Source organism: Ahaetulla prasina, chromosome 1 (genome assembly GCF_028640845.1).
Source record: "Ahaetulla prasina isolate Xishuangbanna chromosome 1, ASM2864084v1, whole genome shotgun sequence".
Classification (NCBI taxonomy): domain Eukaryota; kingdom Metazoa; phylum Chordata; class Lepidosauria; order Squamata; family Colubridae; genus Ahaetulla; species Ahaetulla prasina.
Window position 1 is genome coordinate 50,273,404 of NC_080539.1, and position 25,527 is coordinate 50,298,930.

At 38.5% G+C, this 25,527-nt stretch overlaps 1 protein-coding gene across 1 annotated transcript in view; it reads right to left on the bottom strand.

Moving 5' to 3' along the window:
* The window catches only part of PRKCE (protein kinase C epsilon), a 355,908-nt gene that overhangs the window by 181,837 nt on the left and 148,544 nt on the right, over nucleotides 1-25,527 (bottom strand). The window contains exon 2 of the mRNA XM_058165212.1: nucleotides 4,362-4,425. Coding sequence (XP_058021195.1) covers nucleotides 4,362-4,425 — 64 coding nt within the window. The remainder of the gene's footprint in view (nucleotides 1-4,361; nucleotides 4,426-25,527) is intronic.

Genomic DNA, 25,527 nt, shown 5'->3' on the forward strand with positions numbered 1-25,527 from the left:
CATTTGCTGGGCTCACTTCCATCGTAGCCCAGCGCTTGCATGAACAGGCAGGTCTTCATGGCCTCAAGAAGGATAAGAAGATGGGGGCAGAACTCAATAAGCACCCAGGGTTTTTCTGTCTTCATGAAAAGTGAAAGCTGATGTGGTGACCAAGGATAAAAAAAAATGGTTGGTTGATAGATAACATTTTGTGTAGATCAGATCTAATGTCAGGTGCCACCTCTTCTCTTCTAGCATCCTTTATACCCCAAATGAAGGAAGGGGGATAATTTATCATTGTCTGTAATGCTTGTAGAGAACAAAAGGCCTTGAAGAATGCTGATTGCTCTTTTGATGCCACCAGAACAATCACTGTCAGTGAGGTAATTCTTGTTTGTTAATACATTAGAAACGTCACCATTGCAAATATGAGAAAGAAGCCCTCGAGTGACCAAAGAAAGGGTGGGACTGCAATACTGCTGTACTTAGTTTACTTAGTTGAAGTCTACCTGTTGTTGAAGCAACAGTGCTCCTATTGGACAGCTCCCTTCATGAATTTGAATAATCTGATCTTTGGCCTATGATGTTGATAAAAGCAGAGGCTAAACCTTTTGGCCAGTACAAGACATATGTACTGCATATTATTGCTCTTCTGTTTTGCAACATGTATATTTAACCTCCAGTATAAAAATTCAGAGATATCATAAGCAATCTGTCACTATGATTTCAAAAAAGCTACTTGTGAATTTAAAAATTAAATGCTGATTAGGCAAATTGGGAGGTTGGCTACTACTTCTAATCTATAAGACCTTGCTAAAATTCTGAAAATTGCAGCTTTCATTTGGAAAAAAGTTGAGCTCTTGTGAGTACTTGCTGTGCCTGTATCACTCATTACAAGCAAAAATAGAAAGGCATCAATTTGTTTCCAAATGCAAAACATGCTATTTTTAAATGTTCAGAATTGCAAAGAGGCTCTGCAGAAACCATGGATTTGCTGCTTGCATCAAAGTTAAATTTCCAGTTAAAAAATGAATAGAAATGTCTCCTACTGAACAACTAACAAAGTGTTAATAGTAAATAGCTAATAGTAAAGAAACAATATTCTGCTCATCTAGATATTTGTGATATTAAGGGGGTTAAAATGCTAAAATAACAACAACCAGATTAGTTAAATCAATTCTTCTTGATTCATTTGTTTTAAAAAAAAACTCCAGGTTCTGTTCAGAGTCTAACAGAGCCATGTTTTATTCCTCCTTTTTATGGGTGAGAGATACCTTTAAAATGTTTGTTTTAAAGTTATCTGACATTTAGAGATATGACTGGAAATCAAAAGAAGCCCCTTTTCTCTTTTTTAATTCCTAAATTTCACTGCTCTTCCACTGAGATTGAAGGTGGCTATATTTGCCCATTTTATTTGTCTTAATGATATTAGATTATGATGGAATATCATTCTAGAAGGGTTTTGGATATAGGTGCCATGAGCATAAAATCCTTCTCAGTCTGGCCACAATTGCACAGATCCTGGTTAATTTTCAGCATCCGTTAGATACATTACAGACTCCATGCTTATGTGTCTATTAATGTGTTCCATAATTCTGATTTCTGGCTTAACCTTTGCATTTTGGTACAAAGTTAATTTTTTTGAATTGAAGTGAGTGTTCTGGTTAAAATTATTTCATATTCTGCTTTAAGATTACTACTATATGATACTATATATTGCTTTGGAATTATGTTTGCGAAAATTTGACTATAAATATATGTGTGCATTTACACAGACAGAGGGACACACAAACACACAAAATAAACTGTAGGAAAGGAGAAGGGGAGATGAGAAAGCACTGTTCAAACAAGCATACTAGAATAATACTATATCCCTGGAGGCTGCTCAATGCAACTATAGAAACACTTACTGAGGAGGAACAATAGAACTTAAAAATAGAAGGAAAGGAGGAAAGGCAGTTACTCCTTGTCTCCTGGAAAATTCTATATCCCAGTTTTAAATCGTTCTTTCCCTCTCCTCTAAAATGGCTAGGGAAAGAGTTTGCATGAGTTGGGATAGGCTTCCTGTTTGGGTCTTCTCATTCTTCCTGTAAGGAAGAATGTAAGGCCAAAAGTCCACTTAATCCAGCACTTTGTTTCTCTCAGTGGATTGCCAAAAAGAAGGCTCTGGGAAGGCTCACAAGCAAGACAGGAATACAGGAGGTGTAAGAGTGTGTATGTTTACTCCAAGACATTTCAATGTTCGAAGCTAAGCCAAGGCACAAATGGTGCTTTCCACACTCTCAAGTGAAGTTAAGTCCGATGTGTTATTTTGGCAGGGGGCAGAAAATCCCACCAGTACCTTTTTTAATCTCTGGCAATAAGGATACAATAATAATTTAGTTTACAAATATATATATATATTTTGTTATCAATACTGGTTGCTTAAGGGTCTACTGTTTCATTTGCCTAATGACAGGATGGATCTGAGGATAGGCCAACAAGTCTACACACTGATTAATACTTGTGAGTAAAAGTTCCACCATAATCAAAACATTGTTGTTCCACTTTAAAAAGCCAAGAAAATATATCTTACTCTTTTTTCCCCCGGTGATGCCTATGTAATAATACATAATATATGTAAATAATACCCATCTAGAAAACAGCCTGTTTACAAAATACACAGGCATTTCTATTCAGTGACTGGGTAAAGGACCAAAAAAGAAGAAGAAAAAAAGCTTACATCAACATTTGAAATCAAAACACTCTTAGCTATTTAATAAATATATCCCAGCAGTTCAAAACTCTTCTGGAGATTATTAAGAAAGAATACAATCCAATGTATTTTTAAAATCTAAGCTGTTTTTGATTATGCAGAAGCCGCTTTAAAAAAAACAAGTTTGTTTGCAAGAAAGGGCAAATGAAGGAATACAAACTCCATTAGTCACTGACCATTAGCCAATACACACACACATATAATTAAATATATAGCATGGTGTTTTTGCCTTGGTTGATGGAGATTTGTTTTTACCCAGTGCACCTAACCCTATTATTTTTATATAAACATTATTGCTTTTATACTTGTTAGCTGCCCCAAATTATTTCATTAAAATGGGCAACTATATATATATATATTTGTATATTAATTTTAGACATTTTTTTCAAATCAATATGCTGGTTCTATTTTGCTTCTACTGGTCATAACAGTAAAGTACAAGTATCAAGTTCAATGGACAAATCACGTAAATATAGTTGAAACCAGATAATGCACCAAATGATGATCAATGAACCAATGCATTCAGTTTCTCTGAACAATCTTATAGACTGTTAATAGCATTCTACTACAAGGTTTGGGTAGGGGTGTGTGTTTTGTGTCTGTGTGTATATTCATGCAATTAGCTCTGAACTTTCTTTAAAAAAAGAGAATAAAATAATCTTCATGGGACATGGTACAAGTATTGCCTAACAATATTCTGTACACTCTATATTGTGATAAATATTGTCAGTCAAAACTTGTACCATGTCCCACAATAATTATTATTTTATTCTCCCCCCCCCCATTTTAGAAAGTTCAGAACTATTTGCATGAAACTTCCAAGGTTGTCCTTTAGGCATTGGTCAAGGCTATAATCTCCTGGCTGCAGAAAAACAGAGAAAGAAACACAGTATCAGATTTATTCCATCACTAGCTGAATATTTTTTTAAAAAAACCCTAACATGTGGCATGTTGCTACAGCAGAATCACAGAGAAGAAGAGACTCCAACTTCTTGTTCAATACAGGAATCCAAATTAAAGCATCCTTAACAATTGGCTGTTTAATTTCTGCTGGAATGCATCCAGTGGAAAAGCCTCCGCACTTCTCTAAGTAATAGGTTCAGTGGTGGGATTCTGCCAGTTCGCACCACTTCGGGAGAACCGGTTGTTAACTTTCTGAGCAGTTTCGCAAACCGGTTGTTGGGAAAAATTATCAGGGCAGAGAACCAGTTGTTAAATTATTTGAATCCCACCACTGAATAGGTTCCCTATCAAAATGCTCTTTCTGCTGGGAGCTGTTTTGTTTTTTTCCATCTGTCAATCTTCTGAGAATTTTGTCCCAAAGGTGCTTTCTTTCTAAAGGCAACTGGACTTTCTTGTTTTGCTTGAAGACATCTCGCTTCTCATCCAAGAAGCTTCTTCAGAAGTAGTCCAGTTGCCTTTTGAAAGAATGCATCTTTGGGACAGCCGTGACCTGGATGATTGAAAACCTCTATAAACATCTGGGAACTTTCTTCTTAGAATGTATGCATGCCCACATATGTAAGGGAGTCCTTGATTGGCTTGGCTTCCTGTGCCTGAGACACACAGAAATCTGTATGTTCAGATAAAGAGCTCTTGGGAATACAATAAAATCTAGCAATCTTACCTTCACCTGAAGAGCCTGAAAGATCTATGATGACGTACACTCTTCCTTCTGGCTCCAAATCAATCTGCAAGAGAAGGAAATAAATATTTATTATTAGAATTCCACTGTGTTCTTTTCATAGGGTGTGTTGTTTTCCTGAGAATTCTTACAGGATTTTTAATGCACTCTAAGCAGGCATTGGCTTAAAGGAAGAAAAAAAAAATAGATGCCATTGAAACATTATAAATCAACCTTAGATTAAGTAAAAAAAAAAGATTTACTGTAAATATTTAGCTATATTTCTGGATTTGGATTTCATAAGACCATTTACTTATTTAGAAAATAAGTAAGGATAATACTTCAATTAGTTCAGTGTATAGCTTTACCTGTTCCAGAACTTTAGAAGACACAATGCAAATTAAAAGCCAAATTTAAATAACATAGTCTATAATAAGTTAAAATAATGAAAACAATATCCTGCCAAAATCTTCATAACTTTGTCTGTTTGCCAAAATCTTCATAACTTTGTCTGTTTCAGAGTGGTTCTCAGAGATCTGCCCAAACTTTTTTTGATAAATGCAAAATAGGGCTAACTTTTTCTATTGGAACTGCTTAAAAAAGAGATTATAAGACTCATGGAGGCATTGTCACATTTCTACAAATAAGATATTTATGGAGCTCATCCCTGATGGACTATCAAATATCTGTTTGCTTCTAAAAGTGCTAAACCTTCTTAGGCTTAAGGACAGACAATTTCCACCAACTATTACACAAGAGGGGTAAAGATATGTAAATACACATTGCTTTACTGCTTTATACCTATATTTTATAGATGTTGGAATGAAAAAGGCATGCTGTAAAAGTATCTTGGAAACAATATAGACAAGGAGCAACTAAGGAAAACATATCTTTAAATGATCTTTAAATGCCTTGTGTTGGCACAGTCTTTTTTTTCACTGACCTTGGAGATTTTGAAGGGACATGAGAGACATTTGATTTCTTACATATGTTATGGTTATTTTTCAGGTGTTTAACTCAGGACGTGTGCTTATTTGCCATCAATATATGGTTCCTGCGAGGTATAGTCAATGTCTCAAATATATTTTTCTTACTATTATTGCTGCACTTTTATATCAAGAATAGACATTTTTAAAGCTAGTGTGATCTACTAACTCTAAGGTTCCCCAACCAGAACCAAATGGAAAACAAAGCCATGGAAGCTAAAATGAAGGAATGAATAGATTATCACATTCATAGATCAACGTAGGCACGTTCCAAATAGAAATAAAATACTCAAATGCAAACAAGTTTGAAAAATCAGTAAAAAATAGAAATACAGGTAGTCCTCGACTTACGACTACAATTTATGTTGCTAAATGAGAAATTTGTTAAGTGAGTTTTGCTCCATTTTAGACTTTTTTGCCATATTTGTTAAGTGAATCACTGCAATTGTTAAGTTTTATTTATTTATTTATTTATTTATTTAAATTTTTATACCGCCCTTCTCCCGAAGGACTCAGGGCGGTGTACAGCCAGGATAAAAAACAGTAAATATACAAAGTTAAAAATATCAATTTAAAATACCTATTCAATAGTGGCCGAATTAAAACCGTCAGATTGACCAACCTAAAATACCCCATATAAAATTACAAAAGATTAAAAAATTTAAAATTTAAAATTTAAAAATTTAAAAAATCAGTCCAGTCCCGCTTGAACAAATAAATGAGTTTTTAATTCCCGGCGGAAGGTCCGAAGGTCAGATATTAAACGCAAACCGGGGGGAAGGTCGTTCCAGAGAGTAGGTGCTCCAACAGAGAAGGCCCTACCCCTGGGGGCCGCCAGCCGGCATTGCTTGGCGGACGGCACCCTGAGGAGACCCTCTCTGTGAGAGCGTACGGGTCGATGGGAGGCATACGGTAACAGCAGGCGGTCCCGTAAGTACCCGGGCCCTAAGCCCTAAACCGTAGTAACATAGTTGTTAAGTGAATCTGGTTTCCCCATTGACTTTCCTTGTCAGAAGGTTGCAAAAGGGGATCACTTGACCCCAAGACTCTGCACCCATCATAAATATGCATGGATCCGAATGTAAATTACATGACCATCGGGATGCTGCAACGGTCATAAGTGTGAAAAATGGTCTTACATCATTTTTTTCAGTGCAGTTGTAACTTTGAATGTTCACTAAATGAATTGTTGTAAATTGAGGACTTAGTGTAGACATAACACATAAATAACAATCTTATGAACAGTTCTGTTTTCCTTTGCTTCCTGAGCAAAGTTCTTAGACAAAATTTAGCCATGAAATTGTTTAGCTTCTGTTTCCATCAGTTCTTTCTCAACTGCTACCGAACATTGGCTTTGCATAATCTTTCAGCCAGGAAAAAAAGGTGTTTTACCAGCTGCTGGCTGGCTACAAACTTTCGTCACTTCTGATGCAGGGGAGACACTGCTTCTCCTTTAGTTTTTAGAGTGCAATAAAGAAGAGAACAACCTTGTCTAAAACCTGCCTCACCTCCGTCAGAATGTTCTCACTTATAATCCAGTTCACATCCAAGTCCACCTGTGCATATAGCAACCTAAAATGGTGATGTAGAGAGCATAGAGAATGGCCTTGAAGGACAGTGGGAAGAACTGTAATCAAGGCAATGATCAGACAGTTGCAGCTTAAGTCCATGCCAAGAAAACTCATTAGACAAATCCTCCACTAATTCACAGGAAGATAAAGTGAAGGAGGAGGGAATTTAGAATTGCAAGATTCTGTCTCTAATCAAATTTATTTTTAGACTGATAAAGCATTGGTTTCTTAGTCTGATCCAACCTATGGGTTAATAAACGAAGAACAGAAGCAGAATTAGAAGCAGAGGGTGAAGGAACAGACTAAAGAGTTGTAAATTACCAGAATAGAAAATATATTGGATCAAGAGGTATATATCAATTAATTTCTTATCTCTCTCAGGGCCTGCCTTTTCTTAGTCTATTATAATTGTTTATATGTCTTTTAAGACAGCCCCTCCCTCTTCCCAACCTTTTGGGCACCAGAGACCATTTCTGTGGTGAGAGGTTTTTACGCGGACCGGAGGCAGAGTGGTTTCATGTGCTGCCTGCATCCTGTGGATGGGGCTTTATTTGTTTGCACGGACCAGTTTCTGACATGCCACGGACTGGTGTGGGTGGGTGGGGGTGTTGGGCAGTGGTGAAATCCAATTTTTTTACTACCAGTTCTGTGGGCGTGGCTTTGTGGGCGTGGTGTGGCTTGGTGGGCGTGGCAGAGGAAGGATACTGCAAAATCTCCATTCACACCCCACTCCAGGGGAAGGATACTGCAATATCCCCATTCCATCCCCATTTCCTCCCCACTCCTGGGGGGAGGATATTACAAAATCTCCATTCCCTCCCCACTCCAGGGGAAGGATACTGCAATATCTCCATTCCATCCCCATTTCCTCCCCACTCCTGGGGGGAGGATATTACAAAATCTCCATTCCCTCCCCACTCCAGGGGAAGGATACTGCAATATCCCCATTCCATCCCCATTTCCTCCCCACTCCTGGGGGGAGGATATTACAAAATCTCCATTCCCTCCCCACTCTGGGACCAGCCAGAGATGGTATTTGCTGGTTCTCCAAACTACTCAAAATTTCTGCTACCGGTTCTCCGAACTACTCAAAATTTGTGCTACTGGTTCTTCAGAATCTGTCAGAACCTGCTGGATTTCACCCCTGGTGTTGGGGAACTCTGTTTTAAGAGATAGCACATCTTGTACTGAATGAATAGGGGACTATTTTTACATTCTCTAAAGTGATATTTATTTGTTTCTTGAATACATGTCATTCATTGTTAAGTCATGGTTGGTCAAGGAAGAACCAATCATTAAGAGTTATATAAGCAGAGTAATAAAAACAGATAGAATTTGCCAAAGGAATTGTATCAGAATGAAAAGACTTAATAAATTTTCCTTCTAGAATATCTAAATGTAGTTGGAATGCAATATACACAGACCCCTAAAGTCTCCAACATTGCCTTTGGATTCCCCGATTCGTTCTACTTCTGTGATGGGTTGCAAATATTTTAATAGCATATTGTCATTCAAGTCTAAACTGGCAGTGAAATCCCTCACTTTGAGTGGATGGGAAGTGCAGCTGAACATTATTAAAGTAGATTTCTGCTTTTGACCAGATTTGTAGGATTCAAAGGTAAGGGTTGGTAAGCATAAATTCATAAATTCACAAAGAGCAAGTTCTCATGGGAGAAACTTTAGGATGATAAGTTATACAAAGGTGGCTCAGTGGCTAAGACACTGAGCTTGTCGATCAGAAAAGGTTGGCAGTTCAGTGGTTCGAATCCCTAGTACAGGTCTCATGCATGAACACGGGGTTGGATTATATGACCTCCAAGGTCCCTTCCAACTCTGTTACTGATCTACTGTAATGATTATGGTGTAGAGACTGAGATATGGAGAGCCAAGACAGCACGAATTCTCACTTTTTAGCAGCAACTATGAAAAGAGAAACCAGTAATTGCCAATGAAACAAAAGCAGCAAAATGTAATATAACTCCTAAAGACAAGGTGTCTTCTTCAGACCTTCCATCCAGTAGTATACCAGGAGAGCAGCCACAATGATTCAGGTAATCTTGCAAGTCAACTAAAATTCAAGGGTATAAAAAGGAAGGCCCTACATTTTATTTTATTTATTTATTTATTTGTCAGTCATATATAAGATAACAGGTAAAATTATAAACATAATTTGGATAGATGAAAAAGTAAGTAAAAAGGAATATTAGGACAGGGACGATAGGCACGCAGGTGTACTTATGGATGCCCCTTACAGACCTCTTAGGAATGGGGTGAGGTAGACAGTTTAAGTTTAAGTAGTTTGGTTAAGTAGTTTAAGTAGACAGCTTAAGCTTAAAGTGTTGGGGGTTTGGGGAAGAAACTACAGAGTCAGGTAGTTCATTCCAGGCATTGACCACTCTGTTACTGAAGTCTATTTTCTGCTATCGAGTTTGGAGCGGTTTACCTTGAGTTTATATCTATTATTTGCTCGTGTATTGTTGTGGTTGAAGCTGAAGTAGTTATTGACAGGTAGGACATTGTGGTAGATAATTTTATGTACTATGCTTAGATCAGACTGAAGTCGGCATAGTTCTAAGTTGTCTAAGCCCAAAATTTGGAGTCTGGTGGCATAAGGTATTTTATTGCAAGCAGAGTAGCGGACTCTTCTTGTGAAATATCTCTGGACTCTCTCGATTGCATTTATGTCCGATATGCATCTGAAATTATGCCATCCATAATAGCATCCAGCACTCTTAAAGAGCACTTAGATTCTTCTGGATCTTCAATCAGTAGCAATCAGTTCATATACTCACAGACACATAGCTCAGTATGGAAAAAAAAAAGTGCAGATAGAGAGTTTGATTCATCCCTGGGGCAGTAAAGGAAGAGCAAAGATGTATTTCCTGTTGAAGACCAAGGAATGCATGCTTTACATTATGAAGGTTGGCTGAATCATTATGTAAATGAGGTGACTGGATATAATTAGGCTGATGTCAAGTCAGGCTGCATTCAGCTGTATCTTCAGCATTTAAGCAGGGCACAATGCAGACAGGACTGGTTCTAGCAGAAAGAGCTCAGGAAGGCTTCAGTGGAGGGTTTGAGCACCATCACTTGCATACTAGGAATGAGGTAACTTGCAGCTTTTATACATTAGAACAGGGGTCTCCAACTTTGGTCCCTTTAAGACTTGTGGACTTCAACTCCCAGAGTTCCTCAGCCAGGAAGTCCACAAGTCTTAAAGGGACCAGTGTTGGAGACCCCTGCATTAGAAGAAAAAAATTCTGCCTGAAGCCAAATTTAATGCCTGATACATTCTTGAACCATATTCAGAAATGAGCTGCATAGACCAAGCTATCTATATCTAAGTTTCTTTGGATTTTACTATTGCCATTGTTACATAATCACAATCCCAAAATCTTTGGACAATCATTTGCAAATCATCCACTGAATTGACACCCAAGCATATCTGTCTCCCCTCCACCTCACTTTATGTCATAAATAAACGCTGTCAAAAATGTAAGACAGTCTTTTTTGCTTTCTGGTTTTTTTTTAACTCAAGTACTTTGAAGATCTGGAATCTAATTTTCCAGTTAAACTTTCTTCCATTTTTTGTTCATTCAGCAAACAACTTTGCCACCAAAGGCACTCTAGCAGAATTTGAAAAGCTTTTACAGTAGAGAAATATGTTTTAAGTGAAGCAAGTATTTAAAAGCATAATCTAAGAGAGAAAATAAATCATTCAAAGTATATCCACATATGCTTCCCTCATGCATGAGGAAGGTAAACTTTATAAGACATATTGATAAGTACAGAAGCAGATTTGCTAGGCCAGCATGAAACTCATAAACAAACAGAGTGATAGGTACCATTTATGTCAACATGTGTCAACACCCTTCATACTCACAAAAAATGTTCAGCAAAGATGGGGATGGGATGGGGATTTTCAAATGAAAAGATTGCTACAGCAGTTCACATGATGTGATCCATAGTGAACAATCGATTTTGACACTCAAGTCCCTTTAGTGGCTATGATTATTAGGTCTGTTCAAGCTCCTGAGGCATAATATAGTTTGGGGTTTGGCTTAATGTATTTTGTGAATCCAGCCACAGTTGTTTGAAAATCATTTTTATGATTCTATGTTGCCTGAACTCCAATTGTCGTTTATTCAGCAAAAGTTGTTAAACCAGTTATGATTATTCCATTGTGGGAAACCACCCACTGTATGTTTTTTCTCATCTGAAAGGAAGGGATATCTTTATTATTTGATTTGTGATGGGTAAACTCCCCTGAAGTTACCTGAGAAAAGGGATTAATTAATTTTAAGCTAATGAAGTTCAGAGCTAAATACAACGGAACTCAACAAAGTTATTTTCATGACTATTTTTCACAGTTATGACTTTTGAAGCATGCCCATGGTCATATGATCAAAATTCAGATGCTTGGCAATTGGTTCATATTTATGAAGGCTGCAGTGTCCCAATATCATGTTATCTCCTTTTGCAACTTTCTGACAAGCAGTTAATGGGAAAGATAGATTAACTTAAAAACCAGGTTACTAACTTATCAACTGCAGTGATTCAATTAACAAACGTGGCAAGGAAGGTTGTAAAATGGGACAAGACTCCCTTAACAAATGTCTCACTTAACAACAGAAAGTTTGGGCTCAATTAGTCCAATTAGTTGGGTAAATTGAGGACTACCTGTAGCACCCTGAGGTATTCCTCCAGCTGTCCTATTCTCTTCTTCCCAGAATGTGCACACCAGTGACAGCAAGAGTGATGCAGCTCTACTTTGGGCATTTGGTTTCTTAAGTCATTAAGGAATGTTCAGATTTTTATTGGTGCTGAGCAATTACAATTCCAGAGTTCCTGGCACAATCAGTGGTGGGATTCAAAATTTTTTACTACCGGTTCTGTGGGTGTGGCTTGATGGGCGTGGCATGTCTTGGTGGGTGTGGCATGTCTTGGTGGGTGTGGCTTGGTGGACATGGCTTGGTGGATGTAGCGTGGGAAAGATACTGTAAAATCTCCATTCCCACCCCACTCCAGGGGAAGGTTACTGCAAAATCCCCATCTCCTCCCGATCAGCTGGGACTCGGGAGGCAGAAAATAGTTGGGGGCAGGGCAAGTCAGAGGTGGTATTTACCGGTTCCCCGAACTACTCAAAATTTCCGCTACCGGTTCTTCAGAACTGGTCAGAACCTGCTGAATACCACCTGTGCTCTTAATGCCTTGTGAAACCCATGGCAACAATCTCTATCTCTTTTACTATACAGATCAATTCAACAGGCTGCATGATGGGTACAGCAGCAAACTCAAACCTTGCATACAATCTGTAATGTGCCACATAGTCCAAAATATTGTTATCCAAAATCAGACATTAAGAAAGTTGTCTAGTTACTATTCAAAATCATAAGGCGAACTTTTCCCAGGCAGGCATCCCACTTAAGCAGGTGAAGAAATGTTCTGCTTTGTATAAATGAATAGGAAAGAATCATAACCTCTTTGTAGAAAACAATGGTACAAGCGGCATTCAATAAAATATCAATATTTTAACAGGAAAATAGGCAGGCAGCGAGAAAGTTGAAGTGCTCACTTGTTCTCTTTTGCAAATGTTTTAAGTAAGTCTGTTAGAAGATCAGAAGAGCAGGGCACTAGGTAAATGTTTTGAAGTCACGTTGCCTTTGAACAGTATCAGTAGTATTATGCAGATAGCCTCTGGGAAAGGAGAAAAGGAGGCGGGGGAACTCTCTACTCATAGTTATCCAGTTAATGCCACACAGAGATATTTATAAACACAAAATGACTATGCTATGCTATATATGCACTTTCAAGGCAGAAGGCCGACCTGCACTTTAAATTACAAGCACATGAAACAAGCCCCATTTGCTTGGGGACAGTCAGTGGGTGGTTTCTAGCAGAGAAGATAGATGTTCCCTCCTATGGGCAGTCACAGTAAGATTTATCTGACAAATGGGTAAATCTGGAACATGGAACTCTCAGCCTGACTTCCACAGGGGTGCTTAAAAACTCTTATCTTTATATCTAGAGATATAAAGTGGGTCTATATCAGGGGTCTCAAACTCAATTTCATTGAGGGCCGCATCAGGGTTGTATTTGACTTTGGGGGACCTGGGTGTGTGTGGCCGGGGGCGGGGCATGGCCAGTGGGCATGGTGGGTAGGCATGGCCAGCTTTATGTCACTCATTGAGGCTCGGTTTTCGGCCATGAAGGCCTCCAGCAACCCTCTGCCAGAGAAAATGGAGGTCGCATGAGCTCCATTTTTACTGGCAGAGGCACTGCCGGCTGGTCCTTCGTTGTTTCCAGGGCAGCCCTACGGGCCAGATCTAAGCACTTCATGGGCCGAATTTGGCCTGCGGGCCTTGAGTTTGACACCCCTGGTCTTTATTATGCCTGTGCTTCATCTTAGAATAAAACCTGAAATTGCAGCAATTCAGATCAATTTAGAAGGTGTTTTTTTTTAAAAAAAATGTCCAAGGCAGAGTATCTAGTTTCAATTTACAGGTCCTAATCCAACATTCTTCATGAATCTTGTTCTAGCACTATGCTCCATTGAAAATAGCAATGTGCCACACAAAACTAACATTAAAATTATTTTGTTTATATAAATGAGAAGGTGGCTTGAGGTATAGAGTATATAAATTCATCTAATTTGGGAAAATATATCTATGGAAACTATGTGCTGGAGATAATCAGAAGAGTGAACAGCTGGTTTTATGTTTTGCTTCGAAGCTTCCCAGACCAGACTATCTTAAAAATGTGACTGCATTTCATGGCCTTCATACGGCCTTATTTAGAAGAGATTTCCCATGGGTTTTAACATTGGAGTGATGTTTAAAGCTCTGGTTATTACAGGGGCCTGGGATACTTATAGGGCCAACAAGGGGATAATGAAGAGGGCACCTCCATGCACACCTATGCCAATTGAGCCCATTGTAAAAAAACCATACACCTTTGTACTTCTCTTTACATTTCACTGAAAGAATTTATATCCTCAGACTTATTAAATATGTGGCTAAGATAAAATATCAAAACTGGGATCTTTCAAAAATTTTAAACGAGCTTTTTATTCTGAAAAGCCTGAGCTAAAAATAAATATTTGAGAAGAAAATTGAAATGACACAACAGCCACCTTAATTGTTTCCTCTTCTAGCTCTTCATAGAAGATGTCACTCATTGAATAAGGGGAGTGATAGCAATCTGCAATTAGTATTAATTTACAACACTAAAATAAAATTGACCTTGCTTGCTGTTGTTTTGGTTTTCCTCTGGCATTCATGATCTATGTGAAGCCATAAAATTAAATGGACCTGACCTCAACCATAGCAGCAAACACAACCTCTCACATGGATTATATGCTGCTTTTTATCCATAGTAGATTCTACTTGTGTGATATTAATGCATCATGCAAAGTAATGTCTAAAAATTCTGGAGCACTGCAGATGACTGCATTAGTAAAGCTGGACTGCAACCTCTCAGAACACTTCTGATTGGAAGCATGCAAAAAAGCAAGGTTTCTTTGTAGACTAAATAAATGGATTGCTATCAGTGGTGGAATTCAGCCAGTTTGGGCCAGTTCGGGCAAACTGGTAGTTAAATTGCTGGCTGGCCCCACCCTTCCCCTCCTCACCACCTCCAGGAATCCCCACGCACCCTATTTTGGCTCCCAGGTAAGTGCAGGAAGACCTAGGAGGCCCAAAATGGGGTGCAGGGGGCGGTGCAGTCCCCCCTTCCCTGTGGCCTGTTTTTGCTCCCAGGGAGGTGCAGGTGGCCAGTGCTGCTTCTCACACCCCCTGGCCATGCCCACCATGGCCACGCCCACCCAGCCAATCATTAGGACAGAGAACCAGTTGTTAAATTATTTGAATCCCACCACTGATTGCTACTATGTATGAAAATGCTTTTCCAGATTGAAATTAGAGTCTCTCTCTTTCCCCCCCGTCTCTCTCTCAGATTCAAGATGTCTATACAATATGAACCATTTTCATCACCTTGCTCTTTATTTGCCAATTCTCTTGTCAGTTTTTATTATTTTCTGTTTCACAACATACAACAAATACAATTTTATTAAACACACACACACACACACCAGAATACTCTTTTCGAAAATACTTCAGTTGAACATGTTTTGCCATATGTTGCATATGTTTTGCAACGTATCATGTTGTACCTTGATGAACGTGTCTTTTCTTTTATGTACACTGATAGGATATGCACCAAGACAAATTCCTTGTGTGTCCAATCACACTTGGCCAATAAAATTCTATTCTATTCTATTCTATAGTCTTCCATTCTAGAAAAGGAGCCATACAAGTGACTGATATAGACACTGCTAATGCTCTCATGACACTGTCAAGATTTATCTGATAGAATTCTCAAACCTTGGAAGCAAGGACTAGCATCCTAGATTTCATTACAGTTGCTACTTCACACTCTCAGAGACCTAAATGCTCTGATGCAATAGGTATTTCCATCACCTTGGCTCACCTGCCCGTAATGACTAGGACTCCAGGTGAAAAACACACATTTGGAAACAAAGATGCTACTATAGAAGGAGAAAATCAGTTAGGAATAGGCAGATCTTCAAGATGTAGCTGCATCATGTAGGGCATCATGTAAATAGAATCACTTCTAGATAAGTTCTCAGAGTTGAAATCTGATAGAACTAGCAGGGTTTTTTTTTAACTTAAAATCCTTCAGAGCAGTACTGTATAACTTGAGATATGTAAATAATACCTATTGCTTAGGAAGAAGATTCATAAACATGTGATTACATAATGTTCAGCTCCAGAACAGACAATCCAGTCTTGGTTGGTTGAGAAGAACATGACATATGCTTTAGCACCTGGCAACCTGAGCCTGAGAATCTCTGTTTTTCCCAGATTTAGGAGGTCCCACATTTATAACAGAATACAGAATGCATTCAGTTGCAAAAGTATGGCTACCTCTTAAGGTAGGCAGGATAATTTCACACAAATATTTATATGAGAAAGTTAACAAAATGTATTATGATATATGACAGTATTTATTACATCATGTTGTATTACTGGACCTAATGTTTTCTACAGATCTGGAAAGAACGTTCTGATTGAAATATATGATGAGAAATGATTATATATGATGAGAAATATATGATGAGAAATATAATGATTAAATGATTGAATAATTTATGTTTCCTACTTCTGTTAGATGAAGAGCTAGTTATATTAGTTTCACAAAGATCCATGCAACCTTTTATAATTATATCAACTTCCTGGAAAAACAGATAACTAAGAATGCTGGATAACAGTTAAAATACTGGCCCTGGTCTTCTAGTATTCAGAGAACACAGGACACTCCAAAGCCCTTAGAAACTTGACTGATCCAGTAGATAGGCTGGGAAGAAACATTATTGTAGCAGAAATACGTATATTTTGTATTATTATTCCTACTATTAATCATCATACTGATGTGAATGTTTCTGGTATGACATGCTCCAATGAAATAACATTTTGATAAACTAAACCCTTTTCCTTCTGCAGCTATGCAGCCTGCCACCAATTGCCAAACATTTTTCTTGAATTCTTCATCTTCAAAGTGTTTGCATGAATAATACAAAAGCCATTAATTGAATAAGAAGGCCGGGAATCAGAATACAGTAACAGCAATTATAATCAACTGAAATAACCTGCCTCCACCTGAGAAAGATGTTTTAAGGCATTTTCACTGAGGAAATATAAATCTTGCTTCAATTTACATTGCAATGCAGAGATTGCAAGTTCAGACTGGCCAGATTCTCTGTTTGTCCAATGTAAACAATAATTCAGAGATGAAACAAAATAGCATAGGATTGGGAGGAATTAAAAGAGGATTTTAGTTCCGTATAAGAGAACATGTTATAATTAATGATTCTCAGCAATCACATAGATAGGCCCTCTCAAGATAATTTGTCCCCAATCTGTTCCTTCAGGTCTTCCAGTGCTGCACCCAAGTTCTTCAACCTCACTGCTGGTCGTTCTGTTTTCTTCCACCTTTCCTAGCAGGAAAGTTCAATCTAACTTTCATGTGTCCCAAACATGACAAACTGAGCCTCAGATGGTAACTCTAGAGTGATTTGTTCTATGATTCATTTAATTCCTTTCTTGGATATTCATAATATTCTTAAGACTTTTGTCTCAAGGTTTAGGGCTAGATAAAGCTCTAAAATGAAGTGAGATTTCGGCAAGTGGTCTGATACCGTGTTTCTCCTAAAAGATGACCCACCTTGAAAAGAAGCCCTATCACATTTTTGAGCGCATGCAATCAAATTAAGCCCCACCCACAAAATTTGCCCTAATTAAGACCCCACTTACCCCAGGGTGCAGGGGGTAGGCCAAGGCACACAGATAAAAAAATAAACTAGAGTGGGAATGGGGGGGGGTAGAGCTACCCTACTTACCTCACACACCCTGACATCTCGCTTACCTTCTTCTGTGGCCACATCTTCTATGACCGCTTGTCACCACTCGCACATATCGCTCTGGCCTTCATTTCGCCTTCAGATGCCTGCCAGAAGGCATCTGAAGCCAATAACAGAGCTCCGAATCAAGTGCAAGTGGCAGCAAGTGGCCGCAGAAGAAGTGGGCCAGCAGCGGGCTCCTGCTGGGCAGTGTTGTCGATGCCACCTCACTGAGGTGAGTCAATAATTAGAACCGTCCAAAATGAAGGCCTACCTGTCTTTCCAGGAGTCAAAAGAAAATAAGACTCAGCCTTTTTTTTTTTTTGGAAAACACGATAGCATTTTCCTATACAGAATGCCTCACTCTCCCTGCATGAGGGACATTCAAAAACATTGGTCTAGGGCTTCATGTTTGCAGTTAAGTCGAAGGCTAAGCTCATGAACTAAATGAAGCCATATGTTTTTTTCACCACAGTTTTTGTCAACAGTATGAATGTTCATAGACTGGAATAGACATGGCAACTGGTCAGCCAATGAGGACTGTTTGGAAACGGAAACTTAGTATTTGTTTGTATGGGACCATAAGAGACAGTTTGGAGTCTGGGTGTGGCTTAGACTTGCTGAACTGTATATGAGTTGGTTTGGCCTCTGTAAATTTTGTCTCTGTACAATATATTAGCCTCTGTATCTTTCTACTCTGTAATGACTTGCTTCTATAAATATTGCTTCTGTGTTCCTGATATTGTATGCCGAATTCTGCTGTATGGTATTGTATATAAAGAAGTTTCTTATATAATTTGAATCCTGCTGAATTGTCTGACTGTATGTGCTGCAACAAACTCTGACAGTTTCACCATGGTTTATTGAACCACAAGTGCAGTTTGCTAGTTAGCCATAAATTATAATTTTCAAACTGTAACGGCTATAATCAAACAAACACTCGAGCTAAATCACATTTTATGATTTTGATGATTAGACAGGACAGATGTAGAAACAAGAGTCATGGTGTAGCTTTAAGGAGAGAAACTAAAACATAATTGTACTTAAAATTGCTGTGAAGATCAAAAGCCACTTCTTTATAGCTTTTTTTAATGTCTTTTTTTAATATATATATATATACTTTCTTTTTGGCTCTATTTTACTTTGTGCCACTCCTTACTATTTTTGTTAAAACCTCCCCCCTCTCTTTCTGTGTGTGTGCGCGTGTGTTTGGATGAACCAGGCTCCACCACTAGATGGGATGATAATCTCAAACTCTTGGTTTACTATTAGAAGTTCACAGAGAGTGAGTGAGCCATTCAAGTCCTTGGCAAAAGTAATCTGGCTTCCCCCGGCAACCAAATGGGCAGGCATGAAGAGAGAAATTCAATTCTGCAACATCCAAGCCCCCAGGAAAAAAAGGATCCTGAAGGTTTTTGAGTTCAATTTAATTTCAGTAACAGGCCTATATGAAATACTGCATACCTCTTCCAAAATGGACTCCTTCCACAACTGTCATTCACTGGCACATTTCTTAAATGTCCCAGCAGAGAGACTGCAAATGAGCTGGACAAGGAAGCAATTACTCAAAGAAAGGTGAAAAATTATAACCCCAACCATGTGCATCATTTCCTCTTGCTAAAAGATAACTGGAGCCTTCTTCAAGGGAATGGTATGACAATGACTTTTATCTATGCTGAATATAAATAACTTCAGAAAAAGATCTTAATTTTGTTAGGTGCCTATGCAACGGAAATGCAACATGTACAACATTTTGATCTAATCAGGTTTAAAAAAGCAACAATGAATGAATTATATGCCTCCCAAGTATTAAAATATCTTGAGAAAGAGAAAGCTTTCTTGTTAAAATGGATATTTCCATTATATTTGAGGGTAAAATAGCTCCTGGATAAAAACATAAGAAGAATCCAACTAGGACAAGATGGATAGTTAGTTTCACCCAGCAAAAGAGTACTGGGTGATATGAACTGTAGCAACACAGATTATTTAGTTGAAACTATATTAGACATTGCAACAAGTGTAGCAGATCCATGCTTTTTCTCCCAAATAACAGGTTCCTTGCTACATTTCCAGCAATGCAGTCTCCTCCTGCCCTTGAGACAAAAACAAGCTGTATAGCTGTCTCTACGGTGTTTCTCTTTGTTGCTTCCTTCATAAGAATATGTCCTCAACAAACATTAAACAGGCCATTTTGATGGGCTGGGACACGAAGAGTTATTAGATCAGGGCTGTCTAACTCCCGGCCCATGGGCCGGATGCGTCACGTACTAGCCACGCCCACGCCTTGTTTAGTGAGGGCGGGAGTCCCGGTATGTCATGTGACACAGCCGTGAGTTGGACACCTCTGTGTTAGATGAACCAAAGAACTAGTGTCAGAATGCCACAGCAGCAACTGATTGACCTTATTTATGTTAGGAAGGAAAGCAACCCTGACCTTCCAGTTAGAATCTGGAAAGGAGGACTAGACCAGGGGTCTCCAACCTTAGCAATTTTAAGACTTGTGGACTTCAACTCCCAGAATTCCTGGGAGTTGAAGTCCACAAGTCTTTAAGTTGCCAAGGTTGGAGACCTCTGGACTAGACTATATTGAAAGGTTGGGGGGTGGGGAATGGGAAGAAGAAGAAAACGGCAAACACATTTCACACTATTGCCAAGAGAAATACAGAGAAGTGCCCTTGAAACACCAAGTTGGAAGTCTTTATTTATTTTATACACAATGTATGCTGCACTACAAGGTGGCTTGGTGGCTAAGACGCTGAGCTTGTTGATCAAAAGGTCGGCAGTTTAGCAGTTCAAATCCCTAGTGCCGCATAATGGGGTGAGCTCCCATTATCTGTCCCAGCTTCTGCCAACCTAGCAGTTCGAAAGCACATAAAAAATGCAAGTAGAAAAATAGGGACCACCTTTGGTGGGAAGGTAACTGCTTTCTGTGCACCTTTGGCATTTAGTCATGCCAGCCACATGACCACAGAGACGTCTTCTGACAGCGCTGGCTCTTCAGCTTTGAAACGGAGATGACCTAGAGTTGGGAATGACTAGCACATATGTGCGAGGGGAACCTTTAGCTTTATGCTACACTACAATTACTGCATCTCTCAAGTAAATGCCAATGCAATAGTTATCATATCTATTGACTATAATATGGGTTGAATATTTCCATATTGCTAATCAGAAATGCGTTATATACAGATGGAGAATCATTTAAAGTAGTTATGGAACAAATGGAGAGAACCAGTCATCTTTGCCCATTTCACCAAAAACTTGCAGATTTGGTGTCAAAGTTCTCTGTCCCCTGTTCCTTCTTAAGACTGGCAATAGAAAAGCCAAAGCATTATCTTATCACGCAGCAATACATTATTATTATACATTATTATTTCAATTCAGTTGAGAATATGTTTCAAAGCTTGCTAGCAAAAAGGGGACAGAGAGAAACAGATGTAAGAAAAGCAGGATAATTTTCTATGTGGCACATTGTGTTTCATGGTCGCCAACATGTTCATCAGCAAGCTAGGTATATGAAAGGCTGCTAATTGTGTGCCTCACAAAATTCCAAATTCTGCCTTCCAACATTTTCCCTTTAGCTTTGTTAACATGAACAGAGGGGCCCAATCTCCTTCTTAGCCAGCATTTGATAGCCAGCCAAGGAAGTAAAGTAGACTGTGGTCAATCTTCTGTATGAATGCAAACATTTAGAAGCTTCTTCATAATGTGCTCCCTTCCATTTCCACCCATTACTGTAATGAGAAATGATTTGAATGTACTGAAATAGACTGTGAATTATTGATATTCAGAGCCACAGCCATCTTGCCTGCAGGATTTAACTGGTCTATTGGGTTAAAAACAAAACTTGGGAATTTATTGGGATGACAGAATTGGAGGGGAAAGCAGCTCCTCTATATGCACAATAAGAGCAAAAATTATGTAAAGTAAATGAAGCACTACTACTAAAACGCGTTTAACTACAAGCTTAAAGTACAAAACAGAAAAGCATATAGGCTTCCTAAGTACTTATATACAAAACTTCTCTTTGTGTTTATGGAGGCTGAAACCATACATTTACTCAACACAAACTGTCTCTCCGAGCTCTTCAATATGCAACAAGGGTTTAAAGAGAAAGACAAGCTTTTAAGCCTACACTAAAATAAATATTAATAGTTTTAAAATAAATACCTAATGATATACAATCAGAGCAGTGACCGAGCAGAACTTCCAAGGGACTGTTTAAGCAATGTACCCTTCTCTGCAAATATTTGGACTCTGGCAGCCTGCCCGTTTGCCAAGCATTTGACTGATTTACATGCTCTTAAAAACATCTGTAGCCAGCATTACTATCTATGTTTCTTATGGAAGGAAAAGGAAAGTGGAAAGCTAAATATATTTTGTAGGATGAATTCAGCTTTCTTTTCCTTTTTTCTTCATGTACCCCAAAGTGGCTCCTAATGAGTTCAGTCTTCCTGAACTCAGTCCCCTCCAGATGATTACGACTTCAACATAATGTGTTCTTCATACAAACATACATACTAATCACAGGAAAGGGATAAGAAATAATAAGCCAAAGGCATTAAAGGCATGGGATAGGAAAGAGAAAAGGAAAGAAAGCTGAAATTAATCTGCACTAACCCCATTCAAAATACCATGTCTTCCTAGCCTTACATACTTTCTTTGCATATAGTCTTTATACTTCTGGCTGCGTGTATCGTGTGTAAGACCACGGTCAAAACTTTAGTCTATGCCTTATCTTATTAAAAAGCATCATGTGATGTTTGCAGCAAAAATAATCTTTGTAATAGGCATTCACCTAGTCCGGTGTTTCTCAACTTTGGCAAATTTAAGATGTGTGAATTAAAGTTCACACATCTTAAATTTGCCAAAGTTGAGAAGTTTAACTTCCAGAATTCTCCAACCATATTTCCCAAAATGCTGGCTAGGGAATTATGGGAATTGAGGTCCACACCTCCTAAACTTGCCAAAGTTGAGAAACACTACCTAGTTAACTGTGTTGAGAACTGTTTCCAAGAGATAGGAATTTTAGAAACTTACTCTCAGGTAAAATATGAGCGCTTGAGTAATATTTAAGGACTCTTAGACTATTTGAGCAACAAGAATAACAAACTTGGTATGTCAGTAATTCAAAATATTAAATTTCCAAATTAAGTGAAATGTCTCCCAAGTCCTACTCACCAGCACATATTTTGGATCTCTGGAGTGGTTAGGTCTAAAAGTAAAGATATTATCACTTCTTGCAATAAGTGCATTTTTGAAGATATACACCATCTAGTATATCTTCCTCCCAATAACAACAAAAATTGTGAAAAAAAGCAAGGACTTGATAGCTGTTCTGAGATGTGTCTATGGATCTCTTCATTATCTTCTTTATTTACACGGCTTTTCTCTCAGTCTGAAGCTGGTGTGCTTTTGTTTACTTTAGAAGATTAGAAAAGAATTAATGAAGCCAATTCTCTTCACAAAATAGACCTATTTGCCACACATTGCAAATTGCTGATGATTCACTACTGCTTTTTCTCCAGTACCTCAGCCATAACAAAACCCAAGCAATCCCACTGTCAACCAACTGGGGCTAAACAAGAATTTGCTTCAACTCGTGTTTAAGGACAGGTTGGAACAGCTGTGCACTGTCAAACACCAGCTGCCCTAAAGCAGTGTAAGCAATTCAAGAACACATTGGCTATGAGGCAACATTATATTTCTTAACTCAGGCAGGGGAAAGCAGGTATCAAAACAGTGAAAAATGTGCAGCCTGGAGGTGTACTAATTTCAGAGAAAGGGAAAAAAATCAGTATAAGATTAAATAATTGTTAGAACATAGAATAGCAGAGTTTGAAAGGACATTACAGATCTTCTAGTCCAACTTCCTCTTGAGCACCATATCAGACAAGTGGTTGTCCAGTCTCTTCTCAAAAGCCTCCAGCAATGGACACCCACAAATTCTGAAGGCAAGAGATTCCACTGATTAGTTGTTCTCACTATTAGAACATTTCTCCTTAATTCCAGGTTGCTTCTCTCCTTGATTAGTTTCCATCCATTATTTCTTGTCTTGCCTTCTGGTACTTTGGAAAATAGCTTGACCTCCTATTCAATATTCTAGATTAAAACTTTTCAGTTGACATAGAATTCTTTTATGCTAACAAGCAAAAATAAAAGACTAAAAGACAACATTGTCAGACTCGGCATGTGTGTAGTTGAGCTACTTAGTTCGTAAAACAATCAAATGGAAAGCTGTATGGAAAGGATTGCCATAGTTGATATTTTGATGAAGCAACTGAGTTAGCTTAGCATCAAAGAGGACGAGGCAAATAGTTGGGAGACAAGCCTATCAGTGTTTTGTGACACCATCGAGATCTGAGTCAATATATACCCGCATACCTTAACAATGAGACTGCAGGTTTCCCTTGGCCATCATGAGAAGAAAATGCTGGTTAACACAACCTTTACTGCTATATGGAATTTTATGTTCTTAAGACTGGGACAAAAATGTAATTTGGAGGGATAGGGGTGTGGAGAGAATTCAGCCAGCAAATGTAAAGAAAGTTCACTGTAGGTCTAATTGGTTTTCTGAAATGGTTGGATTTGGAGGAGTTCTACAGTCATAAACCAAGGGCATCTGATACTTTATTAATTTCTTCCCAGTATAACACAGTTTACTCTGAGCTAGGGCTCTCATGTGAACTATTTTCAATACTAAGTCTCAGCCTCACACCTGTATCAATCCTTCTTTGAAAGAAACATTTTCAAGTCCCCACTAACACTTTACCAGACCCCACTAATTCCTATTCTACACAGAGAAATCTTTCATATACACCTGTGTGGACAAGTTCACCAAGGTAAAGATTGGGATGTGCCATATCAGACCACAAATCACATGCACCTCTGCATTTAAAAAAACCTCTCGATATACATATCAGAGATCAGAAAAAAGAGCTTAGTTTTCTCTTTGTTTTTTTTGTCTTTGTCAGAGTGTGTATATATGTATATATTTGTTAAAGGATCCTTCTCCCTGAAGTTGTGCAATTTGCAGCTGCTGTTGAAAGAACTGCAATAGCCATAGCACTTAGACTTATATACTGCTTCAGAGTGCTTTACCTCTCTAAACAATAAAACAGTAGTTTTATCTCACCTGGTTTGGCTAAATCATGCAACCAAACATATAAAGTACCATTTACTTTTCCAGTTATGTTAGTTTGTACAGCTGATCAGTCTTCCATAGCTACTGTCAGACCTGCCCCAATTTGATCCCCTAGGAAAGAAAGACCCTCAACTCCTCCCATGACCAGTCCATCTTCAGCCAATCGGAAGTTGCCAATGTGTTTTGCAAATGCTGAGATGTTTTGGAGTAATTCACATTCTTTCTCAGGGTGCCTGGCCTTGGATGCTGGTACAAACTGTTCTGAGCATCTCTAGTCTTTTTCACCAGTCATTCCCTGCTCCCTATTTCCTATTTTGTACACGAACAGCTTTATTGCCCCACTATCCTTCCCACCCCCTTCTAGGTCTTGGATGGCAGGGTGCCTATGAGGCCCCAAGCTGAGCCTGGCAGACCTGACAGATAAAAACTTTAAATAGATTTATAAATATGACCATTTAGTCATACATGTTATATTTAAATGATCTTCAGGGCAGTTTTTAAAAATCCTGAGAATCAAGCTGTTCAAAAATTGGATCTATGCATGGATCAAGCCAGTTGGTCCAGTGGCTAAGGCAGGAGACCTTGAATTCAAGTCTCACTTTAGCCATGAAAGCCAGCTGGGTTAGCTTAGGCCAATCACACTTTCTCAGCTCAGCCCACCTGACAGGGGTGTTGTTGTGGGGAAAATAGGAGGAGGCAGGAATATTAAATATGTTTGCTGCCTTGAATTATCTGTAAAAATAATAAACGTGGGATACAAAACAGACAAGCAATAGAAAACTCAAACACTTATACTGGAGTTTGTGGAGGAGGCAGTTCTTTTTCACATAAGGATGCCCAGTTAGTAGCTTTAGAGTTAGAAAGTAAAAGTAAAGCCTCCTTCAAGTTTTGTTCATGGAGTCTTTGTGGACACATTCATCAGGCAGTTTTCTTGACAACTAATAGAGGTGGATTGTCAGTGCTTTTTTAGAGGATTGTTTTTAAACTTCCCAAGCTAGCCTGGATATTCCCTAATACTGTAGTACCATCTGAACAGTAATAAAGTCTGCTT